Below are 16892 nucleotides of genomic sequence, written 5' to 3' on the forward strand. Positions count from 1 at the left end.
TTTATTTGGTGGAAATCGGCCCAGCAGGGCCTGAGCGGCAGCCTCTGGCGGTGTTGGACGAGCTGAGCTCGTCCAGACCGCTCAGCAGGTTAACTATCCTGGCAAGTGGGGGGGGGGGAGGGGGGGGGGGCTGAATTGTAAGCACCCTTGTAAAGCCTGAAGGTGCTCATTGGACTTTAGGCCCCTTAGCACAGGTAGGCTGCAAAAAAGTGCCACACATGTGGTATTGCCGTACTCAGTAGAAGTAGTATAATGTGTTTTGTGGTGTATTTTTACATATACCCATGCTGGGTGGGAGAAATATCTCTGTAAATGACAATTTTTTTTACACACAATTGTCCATTTACAGAGATATTTCTCCCACCCAGCATGGGTATGTGTAAAAATACATCCCAAAACACATTATACTACTTCTCCTGAGTACGGTGATACCACATGTGTGACACTTTTTTGAACCTTAAATGCACTAAGGGGCCCAAAGTCCAATGAGTACCTTTAGGATTTCAAGGGTCATTTTGAGACATTTGTTTTCAAGACTACTCCTCACAGTTTAGGGCCCCTAAAATCCCAGGGCAGTATAGGAACCCCACACATGACCCCATTTTAGAAAGAAGACACCCCAAGGTATTCTGTTAGGAGTAGGGTGAGTTCATAGAAGATTTTATTTTTTGTCACAAGTTAGCAGAAAATGACACTTTGTGAAAAAAAAACTATAAAAATTAATTTCCGCTAACTTGTGACAAAAAATAAAATCTTCTATGAACTCACCGTACTCCTAACAGAATACCTTGGGGTGTCTTCTTTCTAAAAGGGGGTCATTTGTGGGGTTCCTATACTACCCTGGCATTTTAGGGGCCCTAAACCGTGAGGAGTAGTCTTGAAAACAAATGTCTCAAAATAACCCTTGAAATCCTAAAGGTACTCATTGGACTTTGGGCCCCTTAGTGCAGTTAGGGTGCAAAAAAGTGGCACACATGTGGTATCGCCGTACTCAGGAGAAGTAGTATAAAGTGTTTTTGGGTGTATTTTTACACACACCCATGCTGGGTGGGAGAAATATCTCTGTAAATGGACAATTGTGTGTAAAAAAAGCAAAGAATTGTCATTTACAGAGATATTTCTCCTACCCAGCATGGGTATGTGTAAAAATACAACCCAAAACACATTAAACTACTTCTCCCAAGTGCGGTGATACCACATGTGTGGCACTTTTTTGCACCCTAACTGTGCTAAGGGGCCCAAAGTCCAATGAGTACCTTTAGGATTTCAAGGGTCATTTTGAGACATTTGTTTTCAAGACTACTCCTCACGGTTTAGGGCCCCTAAAATGCCAGGGTAGTATAGGAACCCCACAAATGACCCCATTTTAGAAAGAAGACACCCCAAGGTATTCCGTTAGGAGTACGGTGAGTTTATAGAAGATTTTATTTTTTGTCACAAGTTATCGGAAATTGATTTTTATAGTTTTTTTTCACAAAGTGTCACAAAGAAATCTCTCTGTAAATGGACGATTGTGTGTAAAAAAAAAATCAAAAGATTGTCATTTACAGAGATATTTCTCCCACCCAGCATGGGTATGTGTAAAAATACACCCCAAAACACATTATACTACTTCTCCTGAGTACGGCAATACCACATGTCCAATGAGCACCTTTAGGCTTTACAGGGGTGCTTACAATTTAGCACCCCTCAAAATGCCAGGACAGTAAACACACCCCAGAAATGACCCCATTTTGGAAAGTAAAAAACTTCAAGGTATTTTAGAGAGGGCCATGGTGAGTCCGTGGCAGATTTTTCATTTTTTTTTTGTCACAAGTTAGCAGAAATGGAATCTTTTTTTTTTTTTTACAAAGTGTCATTTTCCGCTAACTTGTGACAAAAAATAAAATCTTCTATGAACTCACCATGCCTCTTAGTGAATACTTTGGGATGTCTTCTTTCCAAAATGGGGTCATTTGGGGGGTATTTATACTATCCTGGAATTTTAGCACCTCATGAAACATGACAGGTGGTCAGAAAAGTCAGAGATGCTTCAAAATGGGAAAAATCACTTTTTGCACCATAGTTTGTAAACGCTATAACTTTTACCTAAACCAATAAATATACACTGAATAGTTTTTTTTTTTTTTATCAAGGACATGTAGCACAATAAATCAGGACAAAAATGTATACAGAAATTTTACTTTATTTGAAAAATGTCAGCACAGAAAGTACAAAAAAATCATTTTTGTGACAAAATTCATGTATTTTTTGATGAATATAATAAAAAGTAAAACTCGCAGCAGCAATCAAATAGCACCAAAAGAAAGCTGTATTAGTGACAAGAAAAGGAGGGAAAATTCATTTAGATAGTAGGTTGTGTAACCGAGCAATACACCGTTAAAGCTGCAGTGGTCTGAATGGAAAAAAAGTGCCTGGTCCTTAAGGGGTAGAAAGACTGTGGTCCTCAAGTGGTTAAAGTGAATATGTAGCGAAATAAAAAAACAGATTACCTATGGAGAGCTAAGGCTCTAGGTCCTATCGAGCCTTCCCGTTCCTCTCCATCTCCTCCTTCCCCAGCAGGCTCCTACATTTAAATCTCTCACCGCCGGAGGCTTCGGAAGTCTGGGCAGCTCTGTACTGCACATGCACAAGACAGAGTAAGAGAGCAATCTTCAACCCATGGGTCAGAGACTGTTAACGGGGGAGCCTGCAGGAGAATGCGGGGGCCAGGAGAGGACCGGGAAGGCTCTATAGGACCCAGGGCCTCCCCCTTCCTTAGGTATCGGTTTGTTTGTTTTTTCTTCTTTATATTGCTTCAAACTCCCTTTAAACCACCAGCAAAGAAGAAAATATTTTAACCACTTAAGTACCAGTGGTCTCTGCCCCCTTAAGAACCAGAGACCGCTGGTACAGAAACGGCGGAATCCCGACGGAAAATGATGACTCGCTGCACATACCCACCGCAATCGCCACCACCGCTGCACGTCGGGAACCTGGGCCACCCACTCTGCCGTCTCTATGACAGCAGAAGACGGCAGAGTTCCTGTGAACCGGTCAGGAGCCGCTTTCATTGCTTCTGACCCTGCCTATCAATGTAAGCCAATGGGAGTGGTTTATGTTAATAGACAGGGTCAGGAGTCAATGAAATCGGTTCCTGACCTGCTCATAAGGCTCTGCCGTCATAGAGACAGGCAGAGCCAGTGAGCTGCGTCGAGAGACGGCGGGAGTGACGGAAATGGCGGATGCGTGCTGCAGGGGCTGATTGAAATCTACGCCCTGCCAGCCAGGTAACCACCAAAACAGGGCATAGATTTCAATCAGCTCGGTCCTAAAGTAGTTAAGTCCTTTTGCACCTACTTCTTGGTACACTTTCAATTGAAAGGTGTTGAAAAATTATTTTAAAAACAAGATGAAAAATTATCTCCCAGGAGAAAACTCAGGAGAAAAAGTTAATTGCAAATGCGCCCAGGGAATAAAAAGATTTTGTGAAAAAACATTCAGACCCATATGCAATTAACTTTTTCTCCTGAGTGATCTCCTAGAAGATAATTTTCATATTCTCTTTAAAATATTCTCTTTAAAATAACTTGACCATTTTACAATTGAAAAAGTATCTAAATTATTAAAATTATTTTGAGTATTTTCTCGCTTGTGGGTGCTTTGAAAGGCATTTTATAACAAGGTGTGAAAATATCACCTAGGAGAAACCTCAGGAGAAAAAGTGAATTGCATATGGGCCTTACTATATTACATATATTTATTATGAAGAAAGTAAAACATTGGGGGATATAAGGCAACAGGATATAACTGATTGCAAGCTTTTGGGGGTTTTATGCCTAAATGCTTATTTAATACATTCATTATATACAGTAGGAGATCTGCCCTGGCAAAACGTTTTCAAATCAATCAAAGGAAGACAGTGGGAGCAATAAGCACATTTTATTTCTGTGCATTGGGGTGAATTAGAATGTCTTTTAATTGTTTACAGTCAGAACTGTCTCTCATTCCTGTCCAACAGACCAGTTCATTATCTATGTTCATGCATTACCATACTTAGAAGTAGCTTATTTACTAGTCACTATAGGATGCCTAAGTTGTAAAATTAAACTGATTAAGGGTTTAGGTTGCTTCATAGAAAGACTTGCATACTAGTTTATGTTGCTTCTGTTGTAAACATCCATCTTCAGCCTTGGTTGGTCCTCTGTAGTATGACAAGGGTTTTAGGTTGCTCCCCACTCCATGTGACCTGCTGCCTGTCTGTGGATTGGAGTAGAGGCCACAGTGTGACATTCATAATGGTTCTGCTGCATCTCCAATGTTCAAAAGTCAATGCAGAGCAAGAGGCCTGAGAGAGGCAATATTCAAGAACGTAGATTTACCCAGAAGGTAGCCTTACTGTACATGTATCTACATTTCTGTTTGAAGAGGTTTACATTATGCTTACTGATGTATAAATTCCCAGCTCTACCTTTTTTCTCCATTATAACTATTAGAAGAAAATCAGCTAGATGCTGTTATTGTTCAGCAGAGCAAATAAAAATGAGTCTCGGAAAATAGGATAAACATGATCAACTAAGCACGTGGGGGACTAAGCCAGCTATTTAAACTTTGTTAATTTTGTTTAGATGTGATTTAATCTCCTAATATGTCTATCGTTGCACCTACTGGAAGTTTTCAAATGTGTAGGTTACGAAGAAAAGCTACTGGCACTAGATGTTAATCAGAGGTAGAGTATTACCCAAAGCTACGTGCACATCTTTGTGAATAACTTGTATATAAACCGAAGAAAAAGCTTGAGGCACTGTAACTTGCATAAAAGGGTACCTTTACTCAACGGTATTCAGACAGCGGGAGTGCGGTGGGGGTGACAAAGGCCTGACAGCTGTTTCGCTTAACAATAAGCTTCCTCAGAGGCCAGTGGTACATACAGGCCTTTGTCACCCCCACCGCACTCCCGCTGTCTGAATACCGTTAAGTAAAGGTACCCTTTTTTGCAAGTTACAGTGCCTCAAGCATTTTCTTCTGTTTTATATGGAAGTTTTCAAATGTTTGTTGAACAAGTAGAACAAGTTTTCAAATGTTTGTTGAGCATGCACAATATTACATTTTAGATCCCCTATTCAATGATATTTGAACTCTTTAAATCAGTGGAAGCTTCAAGACTCAGTACAAACATAATAAAACAAAATGGATACTAAATATTAATCACATAGACAATTATTCTTCTGCCATGACTTACAATAGTAACTCAACAAGTAAAGTTTATAAGGATGAATAGAGATATTGACAAGACAGCATAAAATGGGAGGCTTCATGGGTTTCAAACAACAAGTAGAGTTACATTTTTAGATCACCTCCTTGTTTTATAAAGTTATGTCACCTAACCCCTCTCACCCATGATTTGCTTAGCTTTATAATAAGATTAGGGAAGTATCTTCTGTTCACCCTATAACAACATTAACAGGTTCAGTACCGACACACTAAACCCTCTTCCTTGCCAGTCCAACTTTTACAGTTCTGTGTTGCCTTTTACTGATTTGTAACACATTTCTAAAAAGTGTATTTTCAGACTTAGGCCCCGTTCACACTTGCGTTTTGGCAAATAAACGGACCGGATCCTGACCTGATCCTGATCAGAACCATACGGTTCCGATCTGGATCCGGTCCGTTTGTATCAGGCATGCATCAGGCTGCCATCCGGATCCGTGGGCAAAAAATAGCGAAATTTGAAAAAAAAAATGTTGGGGTCAGCAGAAGGTGCACCTGGTGCACGTGTAGAATCAGGTTCCTCCGCTGTAGGTCTCACCTCCACCTCCGACATTCTGCCAAACAGCTCCAGCACGTCTGTCACTGCTGCTCCACTCCAGACATGCTTGGCCCATGTGTCCCCAACCGAAATGGCCGCTTGCATACGCATAGGAAGTGGGGTAGAACGTCAGGTTTTTGTAGGCAGTGTGTTCTGTGCCTTCCGTTCCCCATTGGTTTCTGTGTTCCTGATGGTGCTGTCAGGCTCAGGTCCGGCTCCGGTCCGGGTGCGTGGGCCGGAGATCCGGACCCAAAAAATAGCGCATGTTGGAAAAGAGTCCGGATCCGATCCGGCTCCGTACTGTACGGAACGGACGCATGTGAACGTCCGCATAGACTTTACATTGCTATGCGGAACGTACGTTCCATTTGTACAGTATGCGGTCCGGATCAGATCCGGAAAATCCGGATAGCGAACGCTAATGTGAACTGGGCCTTACTTAATCAAAGGTATGTAAATATTTTCAGTTGCAGCTTAAAAACCTCAAACCCAGATTCTCCTAGATGTTTTCTATGCAGAGATGTAAGAAATATGCATATTTCTTTTTAATGTATGTACATTTGCAGGGACCACAAAAAGGTGTACATTTTGGACTTTTAGGCTACTTTCACACCAAGACATTGTGTTTTAGGGGACGTTAAGGTTGCATAACGTGCCCCTAACGCAACGCGTGGTGGTGTTGAAGTTGGACATCAGATTGAGCCGCGTTATGCAGCTCTCGAAGCAGCAGCTCTAGGATAGTGATGGGAAGTCCAGATCTTTTTAAGAATTCGGATCATTCGAATCCGATCATTGAAAAGATCCGGCTCTTTGAACCGAATCATTTGAATCATTTTACTAGGGAAGCAGATTGGGGGTGAAATGACTATCAGGACAGGACTTTCCCTGCACTGTAGATTCTGTATGTTCCTGTTTCTTGCAGACAGACATCCACTGTGAACCAATCTTTGATTGTGATGATCCGGATGATTCGACTCACAAAAAAGATCCGGATCAAATGAATCGTTCGTTCATGATCCGGACAACACTACAGTCCCAACACGAGTCACCACAGTGCAGTGAATATTAATTAGCCATGTGGCTAGTCACTGAGCATGTGCAAACAATCTAACGCAGCTCTATAGGGGTATAACGTACAGCATGCTGCACTTTCATTTAACGTGCAGCGTTATACCCTAACGCAAAGTGTGCACTGTGAACAGCACATTTATTTTACAGTGCTGTGAGTTAGGCTGCGTTACTGGCTGCTATAACATGGGACTTAAACGTCCCACTGTGAAACCAGCCTTAGGCAACACAAGGCACAGTTTTTTTGTGTTGTGTAGACCTTTTTCTCTGACATACTATAACAGTAGAAATTCCAGGAAAATGACTCCATTCTATAAACTAGACCCCGTAATGTATCCATCCATGGATGCACTGAATATTTTTATTGCACGGATTCTTGTGACAAAGAATGGGATTTTTTCCTCAGATATGTCAGGTTTTCTGTTATTTGTCAGTCTTGGCATTGTGGTAATTCACCCCAAAAATGATATGATAAGGATTACCCAAGAGATGTCTGTGTGTGTATATATTTACATGTACAGTGGCTTGCAAAAGTATTCGCCCCCCTTGAAGTTTTCCACATTTTTTCACATTACTGCCACAAACATGAATCAATGTTATTGGAATTCCACGTGAAAGACCAATACAAACTGGTGTACACGTGAGAAGTGGAATGAAAATCATACATGATTTCAAACATTTTTTACAAATAAATAATTGCAAAGTGGGGTGTGCGTAATTATTTAGCCCCCTGAGTCAATACTTTGTAGAACCACCTTTTGCTGCAATTATAGCTGCCAGTCTTTTAGGGTATATCTCTACCAGCTTTGCACATCTAGAGACTGAAATCCTTGCCCATTCTTCTTTGCAAAACAGCTCCAGCTCAGTCAGATTAGATGGACAGCGTTTGTGAACAGCAGTTTTCAGATCTTGCCACAGATTCTCGATTGGATTTAGATCTGGACTTTGACTGGGCCATTCTAACACATGGATATGTTTTGTTTTAAACCATTACATTGTTGCCCTGGCTTTATGTTTAGAGTCGTCGTCCTGTTGGAAGGTGAACCTCTGCCCCAGTCTCAAGTCTTTTGCAGACTCCAAGAGGTTTTCTTCCAAAATTGCCCTGTATTTGACTCCATCCATCTTCCCATCAACTCTGACCAGCTTCCCTGTCCCTGCTGAAGAGAAGCAACCCCAGAGCATGATGCTGCCACCACCATATTTGACAGTGAGGATGGTGTGTTCAGAGTGATGTGCAGTGTTAGTTTTCCACCACATCATCTGACCAGAGCACCTTCTTCCACATGTTTGCTGTGTCCCCCACATGGCTTGTGGCAAACTGCAAACGGGACTTCTTATGCTTTCCTGTTAACGATGGCTTTCTTCTTGCCACTCTTCCATAAAGGCCAACTTTGTGCAGTGCACGACTAATAGTTGTCCTATGAACAGATTCCTCTCTGCTGCTCGTCCAGAGTCACCATGGGCCTCTTGACTGCATTTCTGATCAGTGCTCTCCTTGTTCGGCCTGTGAGTTTAGGTGGATGGCCTTGTCTTGGTAGGTTTACAGTTGTGCCATACTCCTTCCATTTCTGAATGATCCCTTGAACAGTGCTCCGTGTGATGTTCAAGGCTTTAGATATCTTTTTGTAGCCTAAGCCTGCTTTAAATTTCTCAATAACTTTATCCCTGACCTGTCTGGTGTTTTCTTTAGACTTCATGGTGTTGTTGCTCCCAAAATTCTCTTAGACAACCTCTGAGGCCGTCACAGAGCAGCTGTATTTGTACTGACATTAGATTACACACAGGTGCACTCTATTTAGTCATTAGCACTCATCAGGCAATGTCTATGGGCAACTGACTGCACTCAGACCAAAGGGGGCTGAATAATTACGCACACCCCACTTTGCAGTTATTTATTTGTAAAAAAATGTTTGGAATCATGTATGATTTTCGTTCCACTTCTCACATGTACACCACTTTGTATTGGTCTTTCATGTGGAATTCCAATAAAATTGATTCATGTTTGTGGCAGTAATGTGACAAAATGTGGAAAACTTTAAGGGGGCCGAATACTTTTGCAAGCCACTGTAAATGTGTGTGAGCATAGGTATGCATTGATATGCACACAGATCTATATTTATTAGTTAGGAATAAAATTATTTACATGCCTTTGTTTTTCTTACATAGGTGGGGACAGCATCTGTAGTGCTGTCCTGTCTTATCACTATTCCTGCTGGCAGACATCAGCTGTTGGATTACAGCTTAGACTCCGTTAGCAGATGAAGCAGGTACAGCGGGTGTGGTGGACAGACCAACAGTAGTAACAAAGTGATCACTATGATCAATCATTCCATCATGGAGGTCTCAGCTAGGAGATGTCAGCTGTCATATGATAGCTCAATCTCTGATGATGGTTTCGCACAATTGGAACTTAAGGACAGTGGCAATTGAAAGATACGTGGTGTCAGCAGCAATACACATGACATATACTGTATTTTGAAGATGATGAGAAATCAGACAAAGGGCACGCATTTCCATATTTTTAAGCTAAATTGTAAATGTTGCGAAACTTTGAAGAGGAGGGGCTGCTCTTTGTAGTGGACATTGTACTGTTATAGACCAAAGCGCTGTTTGCACATATTTCAAAGTGTTTTTTTTTTACTTTATTTAGGAAGGCTGATAGACCAGCAATCAAATAAGCTGGCAAAGGATGAGATGCTCCAGATGATTCGCCATGGTGCCACCCATGTGTTTGCATCAAAGGATAGTGAGCTGACAGATGAAGATATTACCACGATTCTGGAAAGAGGAGAAAAGAAGGTAGCTGCTATTTTGTTGTCAGTTCATCAAATTCTTTGAACAACAACTTTGTTCCATCTCGCTGCAGTAATTGTGTTCTTCTCCTGAAAAAGATACAAAAGCTAAGACTGTCTCAGAAAAGATATTTACCTGGAGAACAGCTTCTTTAACTGTTTCACTGCTTGTCCTCTGGTCTCCTAAAGACTGAGGCATCTGTGTTCACTTTTGCACTCATTCAAATACCGTACTTTATCAATGAAATACATAAAATATAAATATACTTCACTTTGCTGCTTTACTTCTTTCCTGGCTCAATCCAGCTTGTTATCCTCTTTTGTGGTATGTTAGATTTTGGCAGCTGGCACCACAACCTCAACATGATACTTCAAGACCATTTTGTTACTTCTCAGAAATGAAATTTGTAGTATCAGCAGACTTAGCTGACACTAACCTTCAAAATTAAATGTAGCACCTAACATCTATCGACAATCTAGCATCCAATCTTAATCTAGCGACATAACTATTAACTGGGCCCCCAGCACAGGGTGGGGCCAACCACCCTCAGTTACCCATATTAGGTACCCTTTGGGCACCAGATCAAGATATTGGCATCAGATAGCCTTTGCACCCCTCCTACCCCCGATATCAGTATCAGGTAGCATTTGCATCCCCCTTGATAGAAGTATTAGGTAGCTTTTGTGCCTCCCTAACAGTATTAGATAGCCTTCATGCTATATTGCAAAAAGCATATAGGTAGTAGAACAGGCAACTGAATATTATCATGGGTACTGAAGCACTGCACTGACAGAGGGTGGCTTGGAAGTGTAATCATCTCCATCTAAGCTGTGAGATCTCAGGTGGGACACAGTTCGCTTAGACTCCAGCCCTGAAACTAAACCTAGATGCTGCTGTTAGCATACAAGGAATGTATTGTATATGCAACAACTACTGTATGACTACTATACTGCATGGCCACTAGATGGCAGTGTTACTTGTATGTGTGTTCCTGTTCTTGCTGTGTCATAGGGATAAAATAAAAAGGTTCTGTGCTCGTTGGTTCCTGAGCAGAGTTCAGTGTAACACAGACTAGTCTGCATGTCCTTTGAGTAGCCTAAGAAGTTATATCCATCAGGTTATGGGCCCAGGTCATGCTACAGAAATCCAGCACATGCTACAGAAGCCCAGGATATAACCAGATACAGCAAGCTACAGCAACTGAGTGCAGGAGACAGCACCAGAAAGACAAACAGCAGAAATGGCTGCCAGCATCCCCTCAGCAAAGTTCTCCATCACAAATCTATCAAACCAGAACTACCAGTCCTGGAAATTCAAGATGAAAATGCTGCTTATAAGAGAAGGTATGTGGAAATGTATAGATGAACCCAGACCTGAACAGCCCACGGAGGAGTGGTTAGACAGAGATCAGAAAGCTCAGAGCACAATCTCTCTATGCATAGATGATGATCAAATCATACATATATGTAACTGTAAGACTGCTAAAGAAATGTGGGAAGGACTACAGAACGTGCATGAAAGAGTCAATCTCAGCAATAAACTGTATTTAATCAGAAAGCTTTATCAGACCAAGCTACAGAAAGACCAGAAAATGCAGGACTATATAAGACAGACCTTAGAAATGGTGGAGAGACTGAGAGGGATTGGTGAAGATATAAAGGACTTCCATGTGGCAGCATTATTGTTAAGTGGACTTCCTGAAAGTTATGAGGCACTTGTCACAGCACTAGATGCACGTCCAGATGATGAACTAACACTGGAATATGTAAAAGGCAAGTTTGTGGATGAATACAAGCGTAAAGCAGAAAGTATGAGTCATGCAAGTTTATGTTCAGAGACTGCTTTAAAGGTAAAGTACAAAAGTAATGTGCAGCTAGAAAAACGGGAATGCTTTGTGTGCAAAAAGCCAGGACACCTAAAGGCAGATTGTAGAATCTGGAAAGCTAGAATGCAAAAACAGAGTGGATTGCAACAAGCTAAGAATGTCACAGAAACAAAGGAGTTTGCATTTGGATCCAAAAATGGTGTCACCTCAGTGCAAGCATGGTGTGTGGACTCAGGTGCTACTAGTCACATGACAAATGACAAATATTTCTTCACTCAGCTTGATGAAAGCAAAACAGAAAGGATAACTACAGCTAATGGACAATTCACAAATTCAGTGGGAATAGGAGATGGCTTTCTATACTGTCCTATCTCTCCACATGTCACTAGAAAGATCCATATGAGAAATGTTCTGTATGTGCCAGACCTTGACAGCAATCTTTTGTCAGTAAAGAAGCTCACTGACCAAGGCAATGTAGTCACATTTCAGGGTGACAGTTGTGTCATCACAAAAGGGGATTGCTTACTTGCAAAGGCTAAAATCACAGATGAACTATATCGGCTGAACTGCAGTGAAATGGTTAAAACAGCCAAAGAGGATAAGCATTCAGACTGCATCCACACGTGGCACAGACGCCTCGGGCACAGAAGTCCTGATACAATAAAGAAAATAGGTGAGAATAACTATGCAAGTGGTATTAAGATCAATCCATGTAATCAAACGGTGATCTGCACCAGCTGTATTAAAGGAAAAATGACAAGGAAACCTTCTCCCAAGCAGACCAGCAGCAAAGCTCAGAAAACTCTGGACTTGATTCATTCAGATCTTTGTGGTCCTATGAAAACGTTAACTCCAGGAAAGAAAAAGTACTTTCTGACTTTCATTGATGATTACTCCAGATACACTACAGTGTTCCTACTTCACAATAAGGAAGAAGTGCCAGGGAAATTAGAAGAGTATCTCGCTCAAGTAAGTAATACATTTGGCAGGATGCCCAAAGTGCTATGAACAGATAATGGCTCAGAATATACAAGTGGTAAAACGCAAGCCATTCTGAGGAAACATGGAATCTTGTTCCAGACGACTGTTCCATATAACCCAGAGCAAAATGGAGTTGCAGAGAGAATGAACCGCACGCTGTGTGAGAGTGGGAGGAGCATGCTCTTTGATGCTGATATGCCAACCACATACTGGGGAGAAGCTATCATGACGGCATGTTACCTTCAAAATCGTTTGCCAGGAAAAGCAACAACAAAAACTCCATATGAACTGTGGAACAAAAAGAAACCAGATTTAAGACATATCAAAATTTTTGGAAGCAAAGCCTATGTACACATTCCAAAAGAAAAACGTACAAAATGGGATGCGTGTGCAGAAGAAGGAATACTTGTGGGCTACAGTGAATCACAAAAAGGATACAGAATTTTACATCAAGACACAAATAAGATAACAGTCAGCAGAAGTGTGATTATTGATGAAAGCTCTGTATGTGTAAAGTTTGAACAGCCTCAAACTATCCAAACTGAGGAAGAATCAACATCTGTCACTCAAGAAAATAAAGAAAATGACACAGAAATAGAAATTATTACAGAAAAATCAGAAACTGAACCAGAGACGCCTTCGATCAGAAGATCAACCAGAACCAATAAAGGTGTTCCAGCTGAACGACTATCTTACATAGCCCGAAGAGCCATTCAAACTGAACCTGGTTCATGGAAAGAGATGCAGGAACTGTCAATGCATGAGAAGCAAATGTGGAATAAAGCTGCTGATGAAGAGATGGCATCACTCAAAGATCTACAGACATGGACTCTTTCAGAGCTACCTCAAGGTAAACATGCCATAGGATGTAAATGGGTTTTTAAAACCAAATGTAATTCTGAAGGAAAAATCTGTTGGTACAAGGCAAGGTTGGTTGCTAAAGGATACTCACAGAAGTTCGGTGAGGACTATGATGCTACTTTTGCGCCAGTCGCTAGACAAAGTACTTTCAGAACACTCATGATAGTGGCTGCCATGCGAAAAATGATTGTGAAACATCACGATATAAAGACAGCTTTTCTTAATGGTGATATTGAAGAAGAAATTTACATGTGTCAGCCTGAAGGATACGTGAAAAAGGGTCAAGAGCACCTTGTCTGCAAGTTGCAAAAATCTCTTTATGGCCTCAAACAATCAGCACGAGCGTGGAACTCAAAAATTAATCAAGTTCTATTAAAGAGACTCCGTAACAAAAATTGCATCCTGTTTTTTATCATCCTACAAGTTCCAAAAGCTATTCTAATGTGTTCTGGCTTACTGCAGCACGTTCTACTATCACCATCTCTATAATAAATCAACTTATCTCTCATTTGTTAGACTTGTCAGCCTGTGTCTGGAAGGCTGCCAAGTTCTTCAGTGTTGTGGTTCTGCTATGAACTCCCCTTTCAGGCCCCTCTCTGCACACTGCCTGTGTGATATTTAGATTAGTGCAGCTTCTCTCTGCTCTCTTATCTTTTACAAGCTGGATAAATCGTCCTCTGAGCTGGCTGGGCTTTCACATACTGAAGAATTACAGACACAGGCAAAGCTGTTTGCAGGAAGAAACGAGCAGCCTGAAACTTCAGTGGAAGATAGCTGCAGGGGGAAAGAAACACACAAATGATCTCTTGAGATTCAAAAGGAATGCTGTATACAGCCTGCTTGTGTATGGATTTATTTTCTATGTGTGGACATACTGTACATCAACCTACTTCCTGTTTTGGTGGCCATTTTGTTTGTTTATAAACAAACTTTTAAAAACTGTTTTTAACCCCTTTTAATGCGGCGGGGAGCGGCGAAATTGTGACAGAGGGTAATAGGAGATGTCCCCTAACGCACTGGTATGTTTACTTCTGTGCGATTTTAACAATACAGATTCTCTTTAAGTGAAGGTTTACAAGAAGCAAGGCTGATCCGTGCCTATACGCCAAACAAATAGACGCTGAATGGATGTATCTATTAGTTTATGTTGATGACCTGATCATTGCTCACAAAAACAACAATGAAATTGGAAAATTAACAGGAGTACTCAACAAGCATTTTGAAACAAAAGACCTAGGAGAAGTGACATATTATCTTGGAATTGACATCCAGCGTGAGAAAGATGGAAGCTTCCTGTTAAACCAGAGTGCAAAAATTGAGTCTATTCTTCAGCAATTCAACATGACAGAGGCCAAAGGAACAAGCACACCTATGGATACAGCCTATCCAAAGTTAGAAGGAGAAGATGATCTTCTCACATCTAATGAACAGTACAGACAAGCAGTGGGGGCACTTCTCTACATTGCAACCACTACACGTCCAGACATTGCAGCTGCCATGTCTCTTCTTTACAGACGAGTTGATAAACCACGTGAAAGAGACTGGAATGCAATTAAAAGAGTTATGAGATATCTGAAACAGACAAAAGGCTTAAGTTTGAAACTGTCAGCGAGTGGTGACTTAAACCTCATGGGATATGTGGACTCTGATTGGGCAGGTGACCACAACACACGCAAGTCCACCAGTGGTTACTTATTAAAATTGGGAAACAGTCCTATATCTTGGTCCAGTAAGAAACAAACGTCAGTGGCACTGTCTTCTACAGAAGCTGAATACATATCGGCAGCGTATGCCAGTCAAGAAGTTGTGTGGTTACAGCAATTACTCAAGGATCTCGGAGAGGCAACATCAAAACCCACCGTCTTATTTGAGGACAATCAGGCTTGCATTAAGCTTGCAACAAGTGAGAAGATTAGTGCAAGAAAGAAGCACATCGACGTCAGACATCATTACATTCATGACCTAGTTGATCAAAAATTGATTGTACTTATGTACTGTGAATCAGAAAAAATGATTGCTGATGCTTTGACAAAGCCACTTCCTAAAAATAGATTTGAGGATCTTAGATCAGAAATGGGACTGACATAGATAGTAGTTGTTGAGTGGGGGTGTTAGCATACAAGGAATGTATTGTATATGCAACAACTACTGTATGACTACTATACTGCATGGCCACTAGATGGCAGTGTTACTTGTATGTGTGTTCCTGTTCTTGCTGTGTCATAGGGATAAAATAAAAAGGTTCTGTGCTCGTTGGTTCCTGAGCAGAGTTCAGTGTAACACAGACTAGTCTGCATGTCCTTTGTGTAGCCTAAGAAGTTATATCCATCAGCTACTCTTCCAGACATTATAGTGTCATCAAAAAGCTTAGTGGGGACTGGGCACTGTGTAGCTGCGCAGACAACTGAGCGTAGTCCAGGGAGCTGCATGCCACTCACCAAATGCTAGTAGTCTGTAAATATGCACAATACCACACATGACTACTTATCAAAATATAGGTTTATTAACAAATTGCTAAATATTGTCACCTCTATGCCCCCTTTAAAAACAAGCAAGTATTGGTTGTTCTAACCTAAGCTATTCACAGCCAGCTGTGTCATTCAAACGTGCACCCAACAAACCACTCTCATACACATTACAGTCTTTTGTCTCCAGGGAGATTCAAATCGACAGCATGCTGTTCTGCATGCTGTATCAACATTTAGCTCCAGATGGTCACAAGACAGTTCTAGCATGTGAGTGGATTTAATCACCACTATAACAGTGCTTCGGTTTCAGCAAGTTGTTCAAGCATTACATCAATTAGTGGCAGGTAAGCGCTTGTGGTTAATGCAATGCAGTCAGCATGTCACTTACGCAGGTTTTGCTTCTAGGACTTTCACCACCCCACACACGTAGTCCATGCGTTCCCGGCCGGTTAAACGTTCCTGGTCTCTCCACTTAACGTTGCACTGTGCCTCTGTCCACTCTGCGTAATTATTCCTCCCCACTTGCTTTGAATGCTGAACGCCAAGTTTTCTCAGCGTGTCTCCACATGGCACTGGATGTGACGTCACCTCCTTGCTCGCATCATCACTAGTATCGGCCGCCCACCGGCCTTCATCAGATGATAGGAGGATCTACTAAATACTGATTTCATTTCTTTTTTGTGGGGCCCAAATTTATGCACCTGCCTAATTTTGTTTAACCACTTAAGCCCTCGGTCGTTTTCACTTTATGCATCCGAGCAATGTTCACCTCCCATTCATTAGCCTATAACTTTATCACTACTTATCACAATGAACTGATCTATATCTTGTTTTTTCCGCCACCTTTTAGGCTTTCTTTGGGTGGTACATTTTGCTAAGAGCTACCTTACTGTAAATACATTTTAACAGTAAGAATAAGAAAAAAACTTAAAAAAAAAATCATTATTTCTCAGTTTTCGGCCATTATAGTTTTAGAATAATATATGCCTCCATAATTAAAACCCACGTATTGTATTTGCCCATTTGTCCCGGTTATTTCACCGTTTAAATTATGTCCCTATCACAATGTATGGCGACAATATTTTATTTGGAAATAAAAGAGCATTTT

At 41.2% G+C, this 16892-nt stretch overlaps 1 protein-coding gene across 5 annotated transcripts in view; it reads left to right on the forward strand.

The window, feature by feature from the left end:
* The window catches only part of SMARCA1 (SWI/SNF related, matrix associated, actin dependent regulator of chromatin, subfamily a, member 1), a 254961-nt gene that overhangs the window by 152241 nt on the left and 85828 nt on the right, over positions 1-16892 (forward strand). For all 5 annotated transcript variants that reach the window (XM_068251160.1, XM_068251157.1, XM_068251159.1 and 2 more), the window contains one exon: positions 9507-9655. In XM_068251160.1, coding sequence (XP_068107261.1) covers positions 9507-9655 — 149 coding nt within the window. The remainder of the gene's footprint in view (positions 1-9506; positions 9656-16892) is intronic.

The sequence above is a fragment of the Hyperolius riggenbachi genome, chromosome 8 (assembly GCF_040937935.1).
Source record: "Hyperolius riggenbachi isolate aHypRig1 chromosome 8, aHypRig1.pri, whole genome shotgun sequence".
NCBI classification, from domain to species: domain Eukaryota; kingdom Metazoa; phylum Chordata; class Amphibia; order Anura; family Hyperoliidae; genus Hyperolius; species Hyperolius riggenbachi.